This window comes from Muntiacus reevesi, chromosome 7 (assembly GCF_963930625.1).
Source record: "Muntiacus reevesi chromosome 7, mMunRee1.1, whole genome shotgun sequence".
Classification (NCBI taxonomy): Eukaryota; Metazoa; Chordata; class Mammalia; order Artiodactyla; family Cervidae; genus Muntiacus; species Muntiacus reevesi.
In genome coordinates, this window is record NC_089255.1 from 2284624 (window position 1) to 2308096 (window position 23473).

Here is a 23473-nt window from a genome sequence, read left to right on the forward strand (position 1 = left end):
AAAACCATAAATCTATGTTTGACCTCAAAAATTATGACTTAGGTATTGTGAATAACCAAATGTTGGTTTCTTTAAGGAAGTACATATACATATATAGTTTGAAAATTTTCTATTTGAAAATATTCCTCAGTTTTTGGCCTGCCTGTTTATTAAGCCTTTGCAAGCTTGGCAAAGAGACTCAGTGAAAGTGATCAAGCAGCCTCACTTTCCCCAAGGCTGTTAGACTAAGAAAAGACTGCTCAGCAGTATTACGGTTACCATGGCTAGGGAGAGGAAGACTGGGATAAATTGGGAGATTGGGATCGACAGATCCACACTACTACGTGTAAAATAAATAAATAATAAGGACCTACCATGTAGCACAAGGACTCTCCTCAATACTCTGTAATGACCTACATGAGAGAAGAATCTAAGAAAGAGTGGTGTATGTATGGGTAACTGATTCGCTTTGCTGAACAGCAGAAATAACACAACATTGTAAATCAACTATATTCTAATGAAAAATTTAAAATCAAACCACAACAAAAGACAAATAACAAAACACCAAAAAAAAAAAAAAAAGAACCCAAAACCAAAAGGGGACTGACTGCTCGGTCAAAAGTGACAAGACTTGAAGCAAACCCGGGTTTATTCACCAGCTAGCTGCACAGGCCTTCAGTTTAAGCGAAGCCTGCTTTCACTCGCGGCTTCCACTGCTGTTATTGCCAGTGGCGTTTGGGCTGGTTTCCTGCTGTGCCCCCACCTTCCCCCCGCCTGTGAAACAGCCCCGGCTGTGTGAATTTCCCTTATATTATAAATTAGTAATACCAGCTTAGAACAATGCTGCATTTAAAAAACATGTATTTAAAACTGTAAAAAAATATTGATATGGGGACACATCAGCTGTGTGGGGCACAAATGAATTAATCCCTCTTGTGATATGTCTCAGGGCCATATCACACAGAGTTCCCACTTTTGAGAAGCAGCTCTGTAAATCTGCACCTGCAATTTTGGGAATATGTCCTTGTGATTTTTATTAAGGGTTATGGCAAAATAGACAGTGACTGGCCACTCCAGTGTCTGATAGCATTGGGAGTTGTTCAGGGGGAGTTGGTTGTGTCCCGTTCATCCGACCATACTCTTCTCTAATGCCTGAACTCTGAATGTTGCTCCCATGTGAGCTTACATTTAATGCCACGTATCTTCAGGTTCACCTTTTCACTTCAGAATTCCAGAACTGGAACAAAACTCAGGTGTTGAACCCATGTCACACCGCTCATGATAATAGTTTATGGAGCACGTATTTGAAACCCCTGTTTGCTTTCTGTGTCTAAGGTGTATTCATTAATGTTTATCACTCCTAATGAGTAGCCAAAGCTGCCTCCCAGTGTCCTGGAGAGAATTGCCAACTTCAGGGTGCTCACGCGTTTCTCTTGTTACCTCTCAAGGCTGGTTGCCCTCGACAGAGAGTTCTTCTCTTAGTTGATGATTAAATGTTTTCCTCATTGGGCATTCTTTTCACTTGTCTTCCAAAGAGTCTGTTTCTCCCAGTGTACCCTTAATTTAGACTGGCTCCTGAGGATGAGGCACAGGTGGCCATGGAAGGCTGTGCATTGTGGTGGTTTTGAGCTAATTCTCAGGAGCCAGACTGGTGGGTTTTAAAGCTGGGCCCTCGCTCATGAGCTGTGGGACCTTGGCAAACTCCTGTTTTTCTTGTTTTTAAAACGGGAAAATCTTAGTGTAGTAGAGGATTATTTTGAGAATTATGTGAGTAAATAGACCAAAAGCACTTAGGAAAGCTTGTTGGCTCAGATGGTAAAGAATCTGCCTACAATGCAGGAGACCTGGGTTTGATCCCTGGAGAAGGGAATGGCAACCCACTCCAGTATTCTTGACTGGAGAATCCCAAAGACAGAGGGTCCATGGGGACACAACTGAGCGATTTTCACTTGGGACAGCACCCACCACATAATAAGTGCTCAGTAAGTATCAGCTCTTATTGGTATTACAGACTTATCTTAGAACTTGAAAACTGTTAGCGGTGATTGTACTTTGGATTGAAGGACTTGACCCGTGGACATACAAGGTGGCTTTCTGAGGAAGACCCAGCTGCCTGCCACACAGCTGAACAAGGACTGCAGGCATCCGTCCTCCCAGAGGAGGGGGCTCGTCATCAGTGCCTGTACCTCTCACCCCTGCAGGCTCATCAGCCTCTCTCCCAAGAGTGGGACCCAGATTTCCTGGATGGGTTTGGCTGCAGTGCTGGATTTGATCACAGTTTCCATCCTTGGGTCTACTGGGGGTGCCCTCTGCTGGTCCATCTAGCATGTGTGCAAATCTGGGGAATAACAGCTTTTAAAAAGTTAGTTTTAGCCTTTTAGGGATGTTTACATTAAAAAACACATTTGAAAACATTTTTTTTTAAATGTGAGTGATACAAATCACATCTATATGAGTCTGTTTTTGCCATTTGCATTTTGAGTTGGTGTATTTTCAGGTCTAAAATATTTGGGGTAGGTTTGATTGAGAATGAGGGTTGTCAATGGCGTGCCAAGAAACAGTAATTTTTTCACAACATAGTTGTCAAAAACCGATTGGAATGGCTTACATTCCAGTATAATAGTACTAAATATCTTAGATTCTTATTTAACGGTTTAAAGAATATCTGTGATGTGGGAACTTTGTAAACACTGAAGTCTCAAAACGTCCTATTTTAAAATGGTGCCATAACCTAGACCTCTTGGACATTGTTATGTTCAGGGTTTAGTACATTTCAGGAAATATGATCTCAGATTTATTGAGCAATTCATTATATATTTAGAATTATTATTTTACCAATACAGTGTGCCATGATGTCCCTAAGTTTACATTAAAAAATTATTTTTCTGTTTCTTTTGTGTTTTTCTGACCACTGCCTCCTTTTTTTTTTTTTCTTCTCCACTCTCTTTCTTTCCTCTACTTTGCTACTAGGATCAAACAACATGAATCGGGTAACTGCAATTATGGAAAATGGAGAAAATGAAGGAACAACTAAAATTATCGCACCTTCACCAATAAAAAGGTCAGTTAACTGAAAGGACACACTGCTATCTGCTGTCACAGAAATGCTTTTTATCTTTTGTCGAGGTTAAGAAGCACTCTGGTAATTAACTGGTACTTTTAATGAAAATGATCTGTGGGCCAAAGAATGTTTTAAAATGCCAGTAAGATGCAAAGAATCAGGACGTGTCCCTCTCATTTGAAGGAAATGCTCCTGCTATCATAGCATGATGAAGTTATAGACAGTCTGTGGTCTGCCTTCTCCACAACACAGCGAAAATCCCGTGTGATTTTTTTAAATGGCATGATATAATGGACTAACTCGGAGGGACCTGGGAAGTAAAGTAGATAGTATTCATGTTTAATGTACTGCGTTCATTATAGCAGTGCACTGAACTGTGGCCCTGGAGAGAGGGTTTATAGCGTTTAGAGGTGCAGGGTTTCAGAAGGCAGTGATTGCATATGTATGAAGAGTTATCATGGTCCTCTGCATCAATTTTCCCTGCAGCATCCCCCAGCGGAAGGACCTTCTCTTAATGTATTATGTGGATTGTTTCCCTGAAAGATCAGCCTTGTTCTCTCTTCAGACACTGTTTCAGCGTCACTTTTTCCTATCTCCAATTATGTTCATGGAACAGGATGTTGCACATACAATGAGCTCTCTATAGAGAGCACAGTTTCGCATACTCCATATGCATTGTAGAGAAGTTCAAGCAGTCGGAAATATGTGACCTTGAGAAACTTCTTAGATCATCTACTCCATCTTTTGTTAGTAAATAATGGTGTTTTCATTCAATTAGAGTGTTGCTACTTGGAGAAATATAGTGTATGATTTCTCAGCAAAATAATTCTAAGTTATGAAATTTCTCAGAGTTGCAATGTTTTCCCCAAGGTTTTGCCTTCATTTTCTTTTGTACAGATTCATCCTGTTCAGATTCTCTTTTTGGAGTGATAAGTTCTTTGCTTTCACGCACACTTTCTTCCTCTTTTCTCTTTTTGCATTCTTGTTTTAATTGGTTGATAACTGCTTTACAATGTTGTGTTGTTTCTGCAGAACAACAGCAAGAACCAGCCATAAGTATCCCCCCCCACCCCGTGGGCCTTCCTCCCACTCCCTGCCATCCCATCCCGCTAGGCTGGCACAGAGCCCTGGACTGGGCTCCCTGTGTTATATGGCAGCTTTCTACTCGCTATTTTATACTAGCATTGCTTGCACTTTCATTTACTGTGCTTCTCTTAGCCTCATAGTTGTGGCTAGAGAGTCGGCTGAATCTGTATGTACAGTGTATGCTTATGGTAAGTCTGACATAAGAACGGCCATCTTGCATGAAATTCAGATCCCAAGCCTTTTTAGAACGTATGGAAGGAGTTCAGTCCACTCCACAACTGCATTCTTGCCGATAGGACTGATACCTGAAGGACTGCCAAATTTTCCCACTCAAGCTCCAGATGAGAAGTAGCTCAGAGACTGCATTCAATTAATTTGCCCCCCTGAGATTTCATTCTTCTTCTGCTGCTCTCTCAGTTCCTCTTTCATCTCCCTACTGCACTGCTCAATCTCCCTTTTCTCTTTTCTCTCTGATTTATTAAACACACTCAACCTTTCTACTGTATCTTTCTACATACCATATTTATTACTTTTCCTCCTTTCAAAATTAAAGTTTTGCTTTAAAAATTTGATCTTCCAAATGTTTTAAAATCTTAAGAACAACATAAATAAAATATACTTATCATCTATCAATACTTGTGCTCTTTAACATGCGTTTGTCAAATATCTAATTTTTTAGGCTTTATAACTCCCTAGATGAATATCATATACTAGGGTACAAGTTTATTTCCATTTTTTTAAATAACCTTGTCATTTTTTCTCTCCTCTTTCTTTGCTGTTACAAAGAACTCTATGACTATATTCCAGGACAATTAAATAGAGGATTCCTCAATGACCTGGGGTTAAACGTGGATTGGGAGTTAAGGAGCTCTGTCTTCCTCTGAAGTGGAGGCTCCCAGGGAAGTGAGGTGACACACCCTCTCGCCTCCCCTGGGGACGGGAGGCTTTTGATGAGCCCCTGCCTTGTGTCTCCCAGTGTTTCTCAGTTTGTCGAGGTTGAATAACAACTCAGTTATATTTACATTCTTAGGACAGAAAGATGATACTAGGTCAGGAAATAAGATTTGAAAGTCATTCTGATTTGGAAGGATGAAGCCAAGGTTCGGCGGAAGCTGGGGGCAGAGAAGGTCAGTTCCCGCGGCTTGAACCTGCCCAGAGCTGACCGGCCTGCACAAATTCAGACCCAGATCCAAAGCCAGTGGTCTGTGACCACTGCTGAAAGAGGGAGCCAGCCGCACGAGCCAGAATACTCAACTTTCCTTTCTTGTCAGCCTTGTGTTTTTGGCTTGCTGGTTCCCCCTATTTTTTATCCTGCCAGAATTCTCCAGGCCAAAATACTGGTGTGCATAGCCTTTCCCTTCTCCAGGGGATCCTCCCAACCCAGGGTTCGAACCCAGGTCTCCCTCATTGCAGGTGGATTCTTTACCAGCTGAGCCACAAGGGAAGCCCAAGAATACTGGAATGGGTAGCCTACCCCTTCTCCAGCAGATCTTCCCAACCCAGGAATTGAACCGGGGTCTCCTGCATTGCAGGTCGATTCTTTACCAACAGAGCCACCAGGGAAGCCCCTTCCCATATTGCAGGCGGACTCTAGAAAGCTGCTTTTAACAATTGATGACTTGGCATGTAGTTAACTTACAGTAGTAAAACTAGAAAGAAAGAAGGGGCAAAGAGACCCCCAAGGTACAGCTGGAAAGTTTATTATTATTATTTTTTTTTAGGCAGTCACTTTACATTTTTTCCTGGAATGAGTCACAGGTATGAATAAAAACACACGTTTTAAAACATTTGTTAAATGATTTTACTGAAGAAATAACTATGTGAGTTAATTTTCTTTCATTTTCTAGTTAATTTATTTTCCACTCTTTTTTTGTTTGTTTTTTTAAATTAAAGCTTTAAGAAAGCAAAGAATGAAAACAGCCCTGATGCCCAAAGAAGCAAATCTCATGCACCGTGGGAAGAAAACGGCCCCCAGAGGTAAAGAGAATCCTTGCTTTTATAGAGGAGAGCAGTATAAACGTGGTTGGCAGTTGCAACTTGTTAAACAATGGAATTTGCTTTGTGGCTGGTGATGACTAACTGTGGACAAGGCAGTCAGATTCCTACATCAGCGTGACTGAGAACTTCTGAAGTAGAAGTCAACAGGATGTGTCCTAACGTGAAACTTTCTCCTGGAAAGACAGAAAGGAAAACTTGCATATACTGAGAAACTGTCTGAGAGGTGGTGAGGGTGCTTAGGTGGTCGTTTGGATACTTGAAATGACATATTAATGATAGTTTCCCCAATTGCATCGTTCTTGTTAAAACTTAAGTTGAAAACTACCATTGATGAATAGTGCTTTTCGTGAACCTTTATTCCTAGAAATAAATAAATATTTAGTTAATTTTGTTCACAATTACCATACCAGGGACAGAGCTGCTTCATAATTTATTGATAAGTTGAATGATGGTTCCAGGTCTGACCACACGATGGTTCAGATTCTAACTCTGCCTCTTTCCTGGGTACTTGACTGCTTAACTAAATATTCTGTATTTCTGTTTTCTTTTCTGTTAAATGGGTCTAATAACTGTACTTCAGTGATTACGGTTGACCTGGAGATAAAATGAGATAATGAGTATAAAGCCCTCGGCTAGCATGTATAGATTCATCGCAAATGCAGATTGTTGTTACTATTGCCATCATTTGTGTGTGCTCATTTCTTTTAAAGTCTAGTGAGACAAGCCCATTTCTGCAAAGTGAAGACTTTCATGATTTATTTTACTAGATCTTCTTTCAATAAATCTTGTCAGGAAAGAGAACCATGTGCCTAAGACCCAGTATTCCCCTGAAAGTAGAGAATGTGCAGTTGTGAGCACTTCCCTAGGTCCAGCTTAGGGTATTGCTCCTCTAGGCCCTGTGCAGACATCCTTGACCATTCCTCTTCCACTCCAGCGGACTCTATAACTCCCCCAACGACCGCACGAAATCCCCCAAGTTCCCTTACACACGCCGCCGAAACCCCTCGTGTGGGAGCGACAATGACTCTGTGCAGCCCACCAGGAGGAGGTAAGCGGAACAGCCGTCGGTTTTAAATTTTCAACAGCAGCTCCAGATCCCAGTCGCAGCTTAACCAGGTTATTCTCATAGTCTCATGACTGTTTGTCCCTTCACAATAACAGAGAGCTTATGGTTTTGTTTTGTTGTTGTTTTTGTTTTTTTGAGATGAAATAAGCTAGAGGTCCTGAAGCATTTCTCTTAAAAAGCCAAAGTTTCAGAGGATGATTTCATAAAATATTGATGGGAACGTACTGTCTGTATTGTAGTTAAGACTAAATCTTTAAAAATATATATAATATTTTGAAAATATATATTATATAGTATGTATAATATGTATATATAATATATATTGGATTAACAATATACATTAATATGTAAAATATTTAAATGTTTTGACCTGAGAAGATAAGATCTTCATGACCCAGATAATCACAGTGGTGTGATCACCCACCAAGAGCCAGACATCCTGGAATGCAAAGGCAAATGGGCCTTAGGAAGCATCACTACAGACAAAGCTAGTGGAGGTGATGGAATGCCAGTTGAGCTGTTTCAAATCCTGAAAGATGATTCTGTGAAAGTGCTGCACTCAATATGCCAGCAAATTTGGAAAACTCAGCAGTGGCCACAGGACTGGAAAAGGTCCGTTTTCATTCCAATCCCAAAGAAGGGCAATGTCAAAGATGTTCAAACTACCGCACAATTGCACTCATCTCACACGCTAACATGGAGAAGGCAATGGCACCCCACTCCAGTACTCTTGCCTGGAAAATCCCATGGTTGGAGGAGCCTGGTGCGCTGCCGTCTATGGGGTCGCATAGAGTCGGACACGACTGAAGGGACTTAGCAGCAGCAGCAGCTCACACTAGCAAAGTGATGCTCAAAGTTCTCCAAGCCGGGCTCCAGCAGTACATGAACCGTGAGCTTCCAGATGCTCCAGCTGGATTTAGAAAAGGCAGAGGAACCAGAGATCAAACTGCCAACATCCACTGGATCATTGAAAAAGCAAGAGAGTTCCAGAAAAACATCTGTTTCTGCTTTATTGACTATGCCAAGGCCTTTGACTATGTGGATCACAGCAGACTGTGGAAAATTTTTCAAGAAATGGGAATTCCAGACCACCAGACCTGCCTCCTGAGAAATCTGTATGCAGATCAAGAAGCAACAGTTAGAACTGGACATGGAACAACAGACTGGTTCCAAATAGGAAAAGGAGTACGTCAAGGCTGTATCTTGTCACCTTGCTCTTTTAACTTATATGCAGAGTACATCATGAGAAACCCTGGGCTGCATGAAGCACAAGCTGGAATCAAGATTGCCAGGAGAAATATCAATAACCTCAGATATGCAGATAATACCGCCTTTATGGCAGAAAGTGAAGAAGAACTAAAGTGCCTTTTGATGAAAGTGAAAGAGGAGAGTGAAAAAGTTGACTTAAACCTCAACATTCAGAAAACTAAGATCATGGCATCCAGTCCCATCACTTCATGGCAAATAGATGGGGAAACAATGGAAACAGTGAGAGACTTTATATTTTTGAGCTCCAAAATCACTGCAGATGGTGACTGCAGCTGTGAAATTAAAAGATGCTTTTTCCTTGGAAGAAAAGCTGTGACCAACCTAGATAGCATATTAAAAAAGCATTTAATATTTAATCATTTAATGTTGGAGACACTACTTTGCCAACAAACGTCCATCTAGTCAAAGCTATGGCTTTTCCAGTAATCATGTATGGGTATCAAAGTTGGACTATAAAGGAAGCTGAGCACTGAAGAATTGATGCTTTTGAACTGTGGTGTTGGAGAAGACCTTCGAGAGTCCCTTGGACTGCAAGGAAATCCAGCCAGTTCATCCTAAGGGAAGTCAAGCCTGAATATTCATTGGTAGGACTGATGTTGAAGCCGAAACGACAATACTTTGGCCACCTGATGCGAAGAACTGACTCCTTGGAAAAGACCTGATGCTGGGAAGGATTGAAGGCAGGAGGAGAAGGGGATGACAGAGGATGAGATTGTTGGATGCCATCACCAATTTAATGGACCTGAGTTTGAGCAAGCTCTGGGAGTTGGTGATGGACAGGGAAGCCTGGCATGCTGCAGTCCATGAAGTCGCAAAGAGTCAGACACATGTGAGTGACTGAACTGAACTGGGAAGACAAGATCATGTTTAGAGAGAGATCTCTTAGGTGAGGCTGAGTTACTGGCTCTCAAGCCTGGTATTGTTGCTTAAACTTGAGTAAAACCCCTTTCAAGAACGGAGAAAGCGAGTCTTGTTACATGTTACCCAGCAGGTCAGATTGTCCATGTGAATGTACATGTGTGTTTGTGCTTAATCAAGAAAAGAGAAATTCCTGTACAGTGGTTTTGAACCCTCTCTGCAAAGCAGGCTGGGCAATATGACAGGTCCAAGGGAGGAAGACCTAGAAATCACTTACCAGTGAAATTCATTTTTATATCTATCTGATGGGGACTATGTTTTACTTTGGGTGCCTACATGAGTGGTATTTTATAAGTGACTTGTAATTATGAGATGAATAGATAGCATCACCAACTACATGGACATGAATTCAAGTAGGCTCCAGGAGATAGTGGAGGACAGAGGAGCCTAGCGTGTTGCAGTTCATGGGATCATGAAGAGTCGGACACAACTTAGCAAGTGAACAACAATGACAATAACCAAATTATGAGACGTTCCAGACATGTTTTCAGATAACCATCAAGATTCTTTTTGTATGCACTGTGGATTTAGAAAGCAGAGGTGCATCTCTTTTCTCTGCCCTTGTTCCTACTCACTTGCTGGTCCATCCCTGCTTGATTCCTTCTCCTTCTGTCAGTTTCCTAGAGTCTTCATCAGTAACTTTCTCAAGCCAGGTCCACTTCACCAGAATCCTTTGGAAGTTAAGAAAAGAAAGTTCATCATCTTCACCCAGCAGGACTGAGAAGGGAGAGCCAGATCATAACCCATGATGATTAGACAGAACAATGAAAAAATAGCTGGCATGTACCATGTTCCAAGTACTGAGCAGTTTACTAGCTATGTATTATCTCGTTTCAACCTTACAATACCCTACAGAAGTTGATGTAATGTGTCCCTCAGTCACCAGACCTTTCCAGCAGAGAAGGATTAAGGCAGGGATCAGTGCATGGGTGTGAGCAGGACTGAAGAACAGAAAGACCAAGAGTCTGTGGCCTGGATGCTCTGCTGCCCCTGGGCTGCAGGAGTAGCAGGAGAGATGGGGACGTCACCCAAAGATTCAAAGCTGCTTCTGCCTTTGAGCTGGCCTTGGCGCTGACACCGCCGGGGGCCCCACCACTGTAGGAATGACTCTTGCTGCTACTGCTGAAGAAGGTACCACCACGTCTAATGCTGTGGAAGCCTCACTTTTAAGGAATGCAACAGTAAGTGTACAGGTGCTGCCAGAAGCAAAATTGCCTCCTTTTTGCTCCCACCTTCAAGTCTCTGTGCACCTAAGTGGTGAAGAAGCCTAGGAAGATGTAATTTTCAGGCGTCTCGTCTTGGCAATACATGGGAGACTACAGCTAGGTCTGGATGGGACTGAGTACCAATGGAAAAATACCTGGCCCAGCTTTATTATCTCACTTTTATAGATGAGAAAACAGATTTGAGGAGAAAAGAGTAACTATTCCTTCCACACATCCAGAATTTGGATCCACGTCTGTATGTCTGAAGAAGGCAGGGCTAATGAGTCATCATTTAAAACAGGCAGGGTAATAGATTTTCTGCTCTCCTTTCCCTTCCAACAATTGGTTCAATTTGGAGAACACTTAAAAAACAAATCAACATCACTGGGAAACACTATAAAGTGTATTTGTTTGTATATGTGTATTGAGGAGTTCTGGGTAGTGGGAATTACTAAATATTTTAAGAATCTGTGATGGTATGATTATTGTTAATAGATAGGTTTTTATAGATTCTTACCCTAAATTATTAGTGTACTTTTCCAGCATTCCCTAAATAAAATACAAACACTGAGCAGATGGTCATTTCGATTTTAATGTTTAGAAGTGAATTTATCAAGTTTTTACATCACATATCAAAATTTATAGTATTTTTTTTCCCTAAACTAATTTCTTGAAATAGTTGGGAGCACACACATTCCCAAATCCAGACTTAATAATGTTCATACTGAATACAGTTTCCGCTGGCTTCCCGTGCAATACAGAGATGTAATTGTGGTGAGTGGACACAGGATCCTTTCACGGGTACCATCCAGGGGAAAGACAGTTTTGATTTTGTAGAGTAGAGAATCTTTTTGTCTGAGCATCAGGGCCTCTGTCTGGTTCTGGTTGAAAAGTCCCTTATTGGGCCCATGTGTGTTGAGGAGACTAGACAGAGCTGACTGTTGGCCTCGAGAGCCGGAGCTCGTTCTTTGTTTCCTTCCACTCTAAATGCCCTGTAATTGTCCCTGTCCTTCTTAGTCTTGTTTTATCTTCACACGTATTTGCCTTGCCCTTGAGCACAAATCCCTGCATAGCTGAATCAACTCTGACATTTAAAACTGAGATTTGTCATCAGCATGGAGGAATATCATGGACTTAAATTTAATAATGGAAAATTCTACTCTGCAATGCGTGGCCAGAATAACATGTTTTGCAAAACATCAAAATTTTCTGTTTTGCTAGTTGTTTGTCATTAAATGGATAAATCTATCAAATTCTGGTGGAGCCTAGAACCCTGGTCCTTAACCTTTTAGGATGATGAAACTCTAAGAGACTGATGAAATGTTGGATTCCTTCCAAAGGGGGGGAAGTACTTAATTAAATACATGTATAAATTTACCTTTGCCAGCTCAATTGGTAAAGAATCTGCCTGCAATGCAGGAGACCTGGGTTCGATTCCTGGGTCAGGAAGATCCCCTGAAAAAGAAAATGACAAGCTACTCCAGTATTCTTGCCTGGAGAAATCTATGGACAGAGGAGCCTGCAGGCTATAGTCCATGGGGTCACAAGAGTCAGACATAATTTAGTGACTAAACCACCACTACATAAATTTTCATAGAATTTTTCAACATTCATGGAGACCCTGAAGCCTGCTTGTTTAAGCAGTCTTGTTTTAGAACAGAAAAGCTATTATACTTCCTGGTCAATACAAGTTTATTTTTACCTCTATCCATTTTCACACTCAAAAATGCTTATTGAGGGCATCTCTATGCAAGGCATGTGTTAACCAGCACTAGAGAAAGTCCCTGTAGGGGCTTTGGGATGGAATGGAGATGGGGAGTATTCATAGAAAGGCTGAAAGGTCAATGTGGTCAAGCACTGAGAGAACAGAAATGTGTGCGAGATGAGCCCAGAGAGAAAGACAGACAGAAAGAAAGACAGAGAAGTCAGACCTCACAGGACACCTGGCCTTTGTTGTGGATTGAGTCATTATTCTGGTAGCTTTTCTAAGGGAGTGATGACACAGTTGCATTAGTACTGGGTAAAGATGACGCTTACTGTCTCTGGGAGAAAGGTGGTAGTGGACATAGACCAGACAGCACATAGGTCCTGGAGAAAGAGGATGGGAACTTGTGCCAAGGTGGCGATGTGGAGATATGAGGAAGTGGATGGTTTTCAGGCCCTTTAAGAGGTAAAAGCAGTGGGATGAGAAGGATCAAAATGAGGGGTGAAGGAGTGACAGGTGTCAGCATGAAAACCAGACTTGTATAATTTCATGGCTTGAGGTGTGATGCACTGAAATAAGAATCACCTGTATAGCACAGGCTTAAAAAGGAAAACTGAGTTTGGTTGTTGATAAGTTGAATTTGTTGTACCATTGAGAAGTCCAAGTGAGGGATTTACATGGATTGTTGATTATAAGTCAGGAGCTAGATTGACTATCTGGGCTGAAATATAGATTTCTTACAGATGTTTGTTGAAATATGAAGTAGAGTTGAGGTTGTCTAGATAGATAATATAGATAGAAGGCAAAGTCCAGCCAATGACAGTACTGTGAGAAACTTCAGCATCTCTTTGCCTTAGTTGTAAACGAGACAGAGATATTATATCTATGTGAAAACTCATGGAACAGCATACTGGTTTGAAATTGGGAAAGGAGTATTCAAGGCTGTGTATTATCACCCTGCCTATTTAATTTATATGCAGAGTACATCTTGCGAGATGCTGGATGAAGCACAAGGTGGAATCAAGATTGCCGGGAGAAATATCAATAACTTCAGATATGCAGATGACACCACCCTTATGGCAGAAAGTGAAGAGGAACTAAAGAGCCTCTTGATGAAAGTGAAAGAGGAGAGTGAAAAAGTTGGCTTAAAACTCAACATTCAGAAAACTAAGATCATGGCAGCCAGTCCCATCACTTCATGGCAAGTAGATGGGGAGACAGTGGAAACAGTGGTTGACTTTATTTTTTTGGGTTCCAAAATCACTGCAGAAAGGTGACTGCAACCATGAAATTAAAAGACGCTTGCTCCTTGGAAGAAAAACTGTGACCAACCTAGACAGCATATTAAAAATCAGAGACATTACTTTGTCAACAAAGGTCCGTCTAGTAAAAGCTGTGGTTTTTCCAATGGTCATGTATGGATGTGAGAGTTGGACTGTAAAGAAAGCTGAGCACTGAAGAATTGATGCTTTTGAACTGTGGAGTTGGAGAAGACTCTAGAGAGTCCCTTGGACTTCAAGGAGATCCCACCAGTCCATCCTAAAGGAAATCAGTCGTGAATATTCATTGGAAGGATTGATGCTGAAACTGAAATTCCAATACCTTGGCCACCTGGCCACCAAATGTATTCTTTGCAATACATTGTGACGAGCTGACTCATTGGAAAAGCCCCTGATGCTGGGAAAGAGTGAAGGCAGGAGGAGAAGGGGATGACAGAGGATGAGATGGTTGGATGGCATCACCAACTGAGTGGACATGAGTTTGAGCTTGCTCCAGGAGTTGGTGAGGTGGATAGGGAAGCCTGGCATGCTGCAGTGCATGGGGTTGCAGAGAGTCAGACACAACTACGTGACTGAACTGAACTGCACTCCTCATTCCCAGAATGCTAGAAGCCAGGCTTCTGTCTCCTAGGCATGACAGTAGAGAGAGAGACTGTCCCTATAAGATATGGAAAGATACTAGGGAAGAGGTCTACAGATAAGCACTTTCAAAAGATTCTCCAGTGAAATGGTGAGACTTCCCGTATGAGCTCTGCCGTGCAGTGAGGATGTGTGTTACCATGCACTGCACCATCCAGAGGGTTCCAGTCTTTTCAGTGTCTAAAATATGAAAAAAGCCATAATCACCTGGCATTTCGGGATAGCTTCTCTTTGGAAAGACAGAGACTGAGCCAAGAATTAGTAGTGTGTGCGGGGGGACCTCACAGGAAATAGAGACAGTACAAGAAACAAAAATTTCTAAAAAATATATGCTTATTACCTTCAGAAAAGTGAAAACGTTTCTAAAGTTTTGAAAGAGTGATATTGAAAGAGTGAGTAAGAGTTTTTAGATTTTAAGTTTGTGGGGTAGAATTTTAAATAATTAATTTGGAAGATAAAGTCAAGGAAATCTTCCCCAAAGTAGAACCAAAACAAATCCATGGAAATAAGGATTATTATGAACAAACCTGACTACCAGCCATTTGATTAATGAAATTTCTGAGGGAAAAGACCCAAAAATTACAAGAAAGGAAACTAATAAAGAAATAATATAAGAAAATATCCCAGATTGGAATGGTTTAACTTTAGACAGAACCCACTGAGCATTTGGCATAGTAAGTTGAAGAGTAAGATCGATACCAAGATCATTAAAACATTATAAACCAAGAGAGAATTTTAAAAATTTGGCATCAGAGAGGAAAATGTGAGAGGAAAACACAGATCATGACAAATAAATATCACGGCCTTGGACTGCTTCACAGCAAAAGCAGGGAAAGAAGATAATGAGGCATTGCCTCCAAATGCTGAAGGAAGATTAGTTTCAATTTAGGATTCTATGTCCAGATAAACTGTAATTATATGTGTATAAAGAAGACATTGTCAGAAATTTCATTCTAAAAAATATATATACATATGTGTGTGCATATATATAATGTATTGTGTATATTTAGTGTATATACACACATACACAAATATATATATGTATATATGTAGCTCAAACTACTGCACAATTACACTCATCTCACAGGCTAGTAAACTAATGCTCAAAATTCTCCAAGCCAGGCTTCAACAATACGTGAACCATGAACATCCAGATGTTCAAGCTGGTTTTAGAAAAGGCAGAGGAACCAGAGATCAAAGTGCCAACATTTGTTGGATCATTGAAAAAGCAAGATAGTTCCAGAAAAACATCTACTTCTGCTTTATTGACTACACCAAAGCCTTTGACTGCATGGATCACAACAAACTGTGGAAAATTCTCAAAGAGATGGGAATACCAGACCACCTGACCTGCCGCTTGAGAAATCTGTATGCATGTCAGGAAGCAACAGTTAGAACTGGACATGGAACAACAGACTAGTTCCAAATCGGGAAAGGAGTACATCAAGGCTGTATATTGTCACCCTACTTATTTAACTTATATGCAGAGTACATCATGAGAAATGCTGGAGTGGGTGAAGCACAAGCTAGAATCAAGATTGACGGGAGAAAGATCAATAACCTCAGATACACAGATGACACCACCTTTATGGCAGAAAGTGAAGAAGACCTAAAAAGCCTCTTGATGAAAATGAAAGAGGAGAGTGAAAAAAATTGGCTTAAAGCTCAACATTCAGAAAACTAAGATGATGGCATCTGGTCCCATCACTTCATGGAAAATAGATGGGAAAACAGTGGAAACAGTGAGAGATTTTATTTTTTGGGGCTCCAAAATCACTACAGAATGATGACTGCAGCCATGAAATTAGAAGACGCTTACTCCTTGGAAGGAAAGTTATGACCAACCTAGAGAGCATATTGAAAAGCAGAGACATTACTTTGCCAACAAAGGTCCATTTAGTCAAGGCTATGGTTTCTCTAGTAGTCATGTATGGATGTGAGAGTTGGACTATAAAGAAAGCTGAGCACTGAGGAATTGATGGTTTTGAACTGTGGAGTTGGAGAAGACTCTTGAGAGTCCCTTGGACTTCAAGGAGATCCAACCAGTCCATCCTAAAGAAGATCAGTCCTGGGTGTTCATTGGAAGGACTGATGTTGAAGCTGAAATTTCAATACTTTGGCCACCTGACTCATTTGAAAAGACTCTGACTCTGAAAAGAGCTGACTCATTTGAAAAGACTCTGATGCTGGGAAAGATAGAAGGTGGGAGGAGAAGAAGACGACAGAGGATGAGACGGTTGGATGGCATCGCTGACCCAATGGAGATGAATTTGAGTAAACTGCGGGAGTTGGTGATGGACAGGGAGGCCTGGCGTGCTGTAGTCCATGTGGTCACAGAGAGTTGGACACGACTGAGCGACTGAACTGATGTATATATATCGTGTTTATGGGCTTCCCAGGTGGCACTAGTGGTAAAGACCTCACCTGTCAATGCAGGAGACGTAAGAGACACGGGTTCAATCCCTAGGTCAGGAAGGTCCCCTGGAGGAGGCCGTGGTGACCCACTTCAGTATTCTTGCCTAGAGAATCCCATGGACAGAGGAGCCTGGCAGGCTACAGTACATAGTGTTGCAAAGAGTCAGACATGACTGAAGTGACTTATATATGAGTGTATATATATGTGTGTTTGTGTGTATGTGTGTGTGTGTGTATATATATATATATATATATATATATATATATATATATATATATATAGCTGCCATGACAAGAGGCCATGAGACCTAAGACTATGGGATTCATCAAAAGAAATTCTGTGGCTCATGGTGAAGGGACGTCTATGCAGCAGTGCTAGAAAGCAAACTGTCCAGTGTGAGCAGGACCGCAGAGTGCTCCAGAAAGAGTTTACATGGAACTTGCAGATTATCTGTGTATTTATCCATCTCAGGAGGAGTTGTGCAGCTCTCTCAGAGATGGGATAAAGTATTAGTGAGAAGTACAAGGAAACCTAAGCAAGCAACTTAAGTAGAAATCTAGGCAATTATCATGACTAAGAAAAATTTAAACCTATACAAGAATGAAACTGTGTTCCTAAAACACTGTTTAGATCAGTCATCTGTGAGCAATAGTTATGTAATTGTGTTTACAATTAACAATTCTATCAACATAATGTTATTTGATATAATTATGTTGGGAAAGTAGGAGAATGAAAGATGTGAATGTAGCATTAAAAGAGTCATGTCTGCCCCGACTGGATTGTAAAGGCACATATAACAAAGGATAAGGACATGGAGACCAAAAAGCAAGAAAGAGACCTCTATCAAGAAGTTTGGCCTTGCAGGAGAGGAGAGAGACTGGGGAGAAAGTCCTGGGGGATGTGGAGTCAAAGTAGGTGTGTGTATGTTTGCATAGGAGAGACTTGAGGATGTGCAAAGCAGGTAAAGAAACTTGGCTCTGAGGACAAGTTGAACATATGTAAGAGACAAGAGCTGATTAATGACAGTCACTGAGTGGGTAAAAGGTGATGGGACCTGCACAGCACAGGTGAGTGGACTGACCTTACTTGTAAGGACACTTCCGTCAAAGAGAGGGTGATGTTGGTGAGTTTTATTTTTGGTAACAGGAAAAGGAAAGAGTTCCCATCTAACGGCTGGCTCCTTTTTGCTTTGGAAGGAGAACACAAAGTCATTTGCTGCAGCAGTGGTACAGTGAGTCAGAGGGCTGCAAGGTGAAAGGAGTTTGAAAGCCCTTTGAAGAAACTGAGAGTTCTTAGACCAGAGAAAGGTGGTTGGATTGCTGGGCCATGTTGTAGATCTGAGATTATGCACATGGATTTGTAGTGTAGTTGACATGAGTTTGAGTAAATTCCGGGAGTTGGTGATGGATAGGGAGGCCTGGCGTGCTGCGATTCATGGGGTCGCAAAGAGCCGGATACGACTGAGCGACTGAACTAACATGCCCTTTTATGTAACCTCATCTAGCACTGCTTGCCAGCTTTTGAGGGCTGGCCCAGAGAACCTGGAGAGTTGGATTCACCCAGCCTTGGAGTTTTGTCATAAGAACTGAACAAAAAACACAATCAGAGGAAGTTTCAAGTACTGGCATGCATGTTATTGTGATGATGAAAATCCAAACTGAGTCAGGGAGGGAATAAAAGTTAGCTGATGGAAAGTTGCAAGGTTGATAGACAGACAGTACTACTGAGGTCAAAGAAAGGTAGAATGGAAGTCATTGAACAAGCAACAATGGTAATAGCCAACATTTATTGAGTGCTTAGAGTGGGCCAGGTCCTACTGTGTGCATTTTAAATATATTCATTCATTTTATCCTCATAACAACCCTGTGTTGAAAGTACTATTCAAGCTGAGGCTCAGTAGAGAAGTCTTGTGTTTAAATCACACTACTTGTCAACAGATGGGACAGGATTCACCTTTAGGGCTACAGAACTCACACATTTAACCGGGATGCCCCACTGAAGCTGTTTGAAGGTAAATAGGAATTGGTATTCAGGGAGGGGAGATTGAGGTTAAAGAATAAGGTTTTTGCAGGTGGTTACAGATAATAAAGTCCACAGTGTGATCCTGATGGGGTTGCTGAGTTACAGTAAAGGGGTCGTTAGGGAAGATGACAAGGTACATGGAGGCTGGGATGCTGGAAAGGGCATTCAGGTGAGAGCTGACCTCAGATTATGGCAGAACTTGGCTTGGTGGATTGTGTTACAGAATTGGGTTTGTTTGCCTAACTTGCAGCAAGCCAGACATTGAGACGCCAAGGTTTGCAGCAGAGAAATCGTTTATTCAAAAGATAGCCAAGCAAGTTGATGGGCGAACAAATCCAAAACTTGTCTCCTTGAAGATCAGACTTAGATATATTTATGGGATAAAGAGGCAGGGTGTGTGAGGCGTGGGGAGAGGTGATTGGAGGTAAGAAGAGGGAGGTAATCGGTGTTTCTGCAAGAGTGGTCGAGCTTCATGGTTCTTCATGGCAAGTGTTCAGAAGATGGCAGAGTTAGTGTGTTCTGAGGGTAGAGGTTTTTGGCCCTCTAGAATCAAAAGATCATCCATCTGCCACTCACGCAGGGCCAGTTGAATGGTCAGTGGTTTCAACCAGTTTGAACTGGGCAAGAACTAACTCCACGTTCCTGAAAAACAATTTAAGCAACCATTACTATAGTGGCCCATACATCGGAGGTGTTATCCATAAGGAAGCTAGGGAGTGGTTAGTTTAAAATCAACTAAAAGCAAATGAGGCAGGTTAGGTTTGGTGGGCCTAATCAGGTTAGTTCTCTTGTTTCAATTGCAGATCTGGGCACTACAATTGGACTCTGTTATTGGATGAGTGGAACTTAACAGTTAATTACTATTACATCTGTTAATTACTTAATGGATAATTACGCACACAGATAATGGTGCATAATTACTTATGGACTGTTTGTAGCCCCTGCTAGCCTGTTGGCTTCTTGAGGCCCGTTGGTGTCGTTTCTGGGATATCCCGTGTCTGTGTGACTCACGTGTTTGGTGACTGACGTGAATGGATGACTGTGTAGCGTGCATTAACTGAAGTAAAACTCATTCTGGTATGCTTTCCTTAGCCAGTTGAAAATTCATTCTCCTGAATGAATTCTTTTTTTTTCCCCCATAGGAAAGCCCATAACAGTGGTGAAGATTCAGATCTAAAACAAAGGAGGAGGTAAAAAAGCCAAAATGGAAGGAGGGTCAAGGGAGAGGGAAAGGGCTTAGCAGATCAGCACAGCTCAGACCTGAGGGAAATGTTTGGTTTTATTAGTGACTGCTTTAAGGATATTGTACGTTTTTAAACTTTGAAATAGCGATTTTGGCTACAACTGGTTATCAGTCTTCCATTCCTTAACATCTTTAGGAGTTTCTCTCTCTCTCTCTTTTTTTTCTCCTGCTCCTTTTTGTCTTAGAGGAGCTATCTCCATTATCTCTCTTTCTTTTTTTCTTTTCTGTTCTTTTTCTTTCTGTTTTTCTTTTTGGTCACACCACACAGTGGCATTTGAGACCTTAGTTCTCTGACCAGGGATTGAACCCATGCCCCCTGCAGTGGAAGTGTGGAGTCTTAACCACGGGGCTGTCAGGGAAGTGCCTTGCTTATCTCTTGCTACAGTAAAACCATCCAAAACTGGGTGGTTCAATATAACAACAACCATATATATCTTATATGAGTCTGTTAATTGAACAGCAGTTTGTTAGCTAGTTTAACTGGTCCCTGGCAGAGTGGCTCTCAGCCTGGGACCTCTCTCTCTCCATGATCTCTGCACCTGGTTAACCTAGGTGGCTGGGAAGAAGCAGAAGCTACCAGCCCTGTTAAGGGATAGTCCTAGAACTGGCAGAGTATCCCTTCCATCTCCTTCTGTTGGAAAAATCAGTCGTAGGCCCAGCACAAATTCAAGGGGAGTGGAAATAAACTCTCCCTCTGTTTGTGAGGGTTGGGGTTTGACAGGACTTTGAGTCCATATTTAGACCACCCCAGGGCCTTTTCCACATCAGATTTCTGTTGAGAGTACTTGATGCTGTGGTCTTTTCTAGGAGCATGGTGACGTTTACTTTAGTCTGCTCCCACATTTCTATAGACAATCAGATGCGTAGCTGAATTGAGAAGCTGACTGTGGGAGGGCTATGACAACTACTTATGTTTGAGTTGGTAATTTTATTGCAAAATTAACTCTAAAGAACCTACATGAACCTTTCTGAAATTTTTCATTTGTCATAAATATGTTTTTTTTTTCCTCTTATTTTCTTTTCAGGTCACGCTCACGCTGTAACACAAGCAGTGGTAGTGAATCAGAAAATTCTAATAGAGAGCACCGGAAAAAGAGAAACAGGTAATGTTAGCATATGATAGTTAACAGGAACTCTGAAATCAGAGGCTGCCACTGATTGTAGAAGCTGTGTCCTATGAATTTTTACACCTGATTTTTCTCAGCTGTAAATAAGAAGAAATCTGGAATGATTTTGAAGTACTATTTTAGGAAACCTCAGCTCTTTGAACTGAGTTTCTTTGTAATAAGATGATTAAACAGTTTGACAGTGATGTCCCTTCTTGTTAATTAAAAAAAAAAAAAAGCAATGATCTATATTTAGGTACAGCATGTAGTGAATTTGCCTAAGAGTGGTAAGAAATTTTATCATTTGTAGAGACATTTCTCCCTGAAGTGTCTTTTAACATGACATCATTATCCTTTGCCCAACCAAAAACCAAGACACTCATAGTTGCATAGTTTTAATCTTATGTATATGTAAATGCAAATGTGTTTATATTTGTGCCAGGCACACACAATTAGCTGGGTAAATGTAATTAATTCATATTTTTAGGACTTAGTCTTAAGAGCTTGTTAGTAACATGATTTGACATGTAATCAATATTAGTGATGACAATGCATTGATTTAATCAGTTCTTCCTAATTCTGAAATATTTATTTGAAAACAAGTAATCCGTGATGAAAGAAGAGCAGGGTGGGGAGCTGAGGGATATAGTTATTGGTCATACAGTTTCTAATCTGGTGGTTCTCAGCTGGGGACAGTTTTGTTTTCGCTCTTCCCTGAGGACACCTGGCAGTGTTTTGGGATACTTTCGGCTGTCACAACTGGGGGATTGCTACTGACTAGGGGTGCTGCTGCACATCCTGCAGTGCACAAGACAGCACTCCACAGCAGAAACATCTGGCCCCTGAAATGTCAGCGGTGCCACCACTGGGAAACCCGTTCTCATCTGGTGTCGACTCTGGCGTGGCTGCTTTTTCTGGGTTGCCTCTTGCTGAGGACGTTGCATGAGGTGGTCTCCAGGGTCCTTGTTTCGTGCTCAGAGCCCCGTGCGTGGCGTGCATTGAACTGGCCTCCCTGTCTAGCTACCGCACCTGTGTGATAGCAGCCCAGACAGCCTTGTGAGAGTAGACCACTTTCTTAGAAAGCTTTCTGTGTCGAGCCTTCTTGATAGAGGTGAGCTCGCAATGTGTTAGGACACTTTTCTCAAGGAAATGATCCCAGTTTCTTCACCTATAAAAACTGAGTGTGGATGGTAGCTCTCCCTCAGGTACCCTCTTCCTGCTCTAAAATCCAGTATTTCTGCACATACAACACGAAACAAACAGAAAAACACCTCCCCCGTTTCCACGGACCTTTACCAAGCCAGTGCCTTAATGAATATATTTCTGTTTTGCTTGGTGTGTTCTGAGTTCGTGCATGCTAAGTCACTTTAGCCCTTCTCTTTGCGACCCTATGGACCAGGACCTGGTCCTCAACTTCTCAGAGCCACCCTATTTAAAAACAATGTCTTTTTGAGCCAAAAGTGCTAACATGACATTTGCTGTTAAAATGAAACACTATTTAAAGGTTGCCAGCAAATTCCTAAATAGCTCATTACTGATCTACGGGCACTGGTTTCAATATTCCTAATAGGTGTTTTCTGCCTCTACCCAGATTCATCAACAGTTTTTCAAATTGCCTTTTTTTGTGCTGTATAAATGGTATATTTTAGAATGATGGTGGTTCTGAATGTTTAAATGCTAAAGTACTTTATAAGGCTCTTAATGAGAAGCTGCTTTCAATGCACACTGACACAAAGACTTGCAAGAATAATTTCTTTTACCTGCAGAGACCCTGCCTGAGGGCTCCACAGGGTGGCTGTGCCTGTAGAAGGTGGGGTCTGGAGTCTGGCTCTGAGAGGCATAGCAGAAAGTGGGCGGGGGAAGCAGCTCATCTTGCAGCGCTGATCCCCATGCCTGAGAGTCCTGGTGGAGGCACAGCGTGTGGGGTGGTGTCACAGATGACGCCGTCGGGGGCCACGCACCCATGACGCAGTGCTGCCACTCCCCACTCCATCCCATTGTCAGCCTTTAAATCTCGCCAGAACCCACTCCTTCTGCCTTGGGATGTGTGGGTCTGAATATATGAAGGGTTGTCTAATGATGTCTGACTTTTAACTTTGGGAGGAGAAAATGAATCTCTTGAACCTCAGTTGCCTTTCCTTATTTTCATCGGCAGGGTGACCCAGCCAAGCTCTCACCCGCGTCCTTTGTGCTTTTATTAAAGGACTCTGGTAACCCTAGAATGGGGCAAAGTGGGTCTTGAACATGCTGATTTTCTGCTTCCTGCCAGCAAGATCTCTAAGTTCAGCTCCGGATGCTTTCTCACTTTGGAAATCAGAGCCTGCACCCGACACCCCATTTTCTTGTCTCCCCATGGTAACTGTAGCCTGGGGCAGGAGGACAAAGGCTGTGCACATTAGCTATTCAAGCACTGTTTTGAAGCCCATGATGTGTCCAGTGGAGACTGGAGAGACTCTCCAGAGAGACTTTCTGGAGACTGT

At 41.8% G+C, this 23473-nt stretch overlaps 1 protein-coding gene across 7 annotated transcripts in view; it reads left to right on the forward strand.

Annotated features, from left to right (window-relative positions):
* EPB41L4A (erythrocyte membrane protein band 4.1 like 4A) overlaps positions 1-23473 on the forward strand; it is a 261537-nt gene that overhangs the window by 210794 nt on the left and 27270 nt on the right. For 6 of the 7 annotated variants that reach the window (XM_065941619.1, XM_065941623.1, XM_065941620.1 and 3 more), the window contains exons 13-17: positions 2950-3040; positions 6020-6103; positions 7059-7172; positions 19787-19834; positions 20913-20990. In XM_065941619.1, coding sequence (XP_065797691.1) covers positions 2950-3040; positions 6020-6103; positions 7059-7172; positions 19787-19834; positions 20913-20990 — 415 coding nt within the window. The remainder of the gene's footprint in view (positions 1-2949; positions 3041-6019; positions 6104-7058; positions 7173-19786; positions 19835-20912; positions 20991-23473) is intronic. The other variant, XM_065941621.1, reaches the window with a different exon arrangement.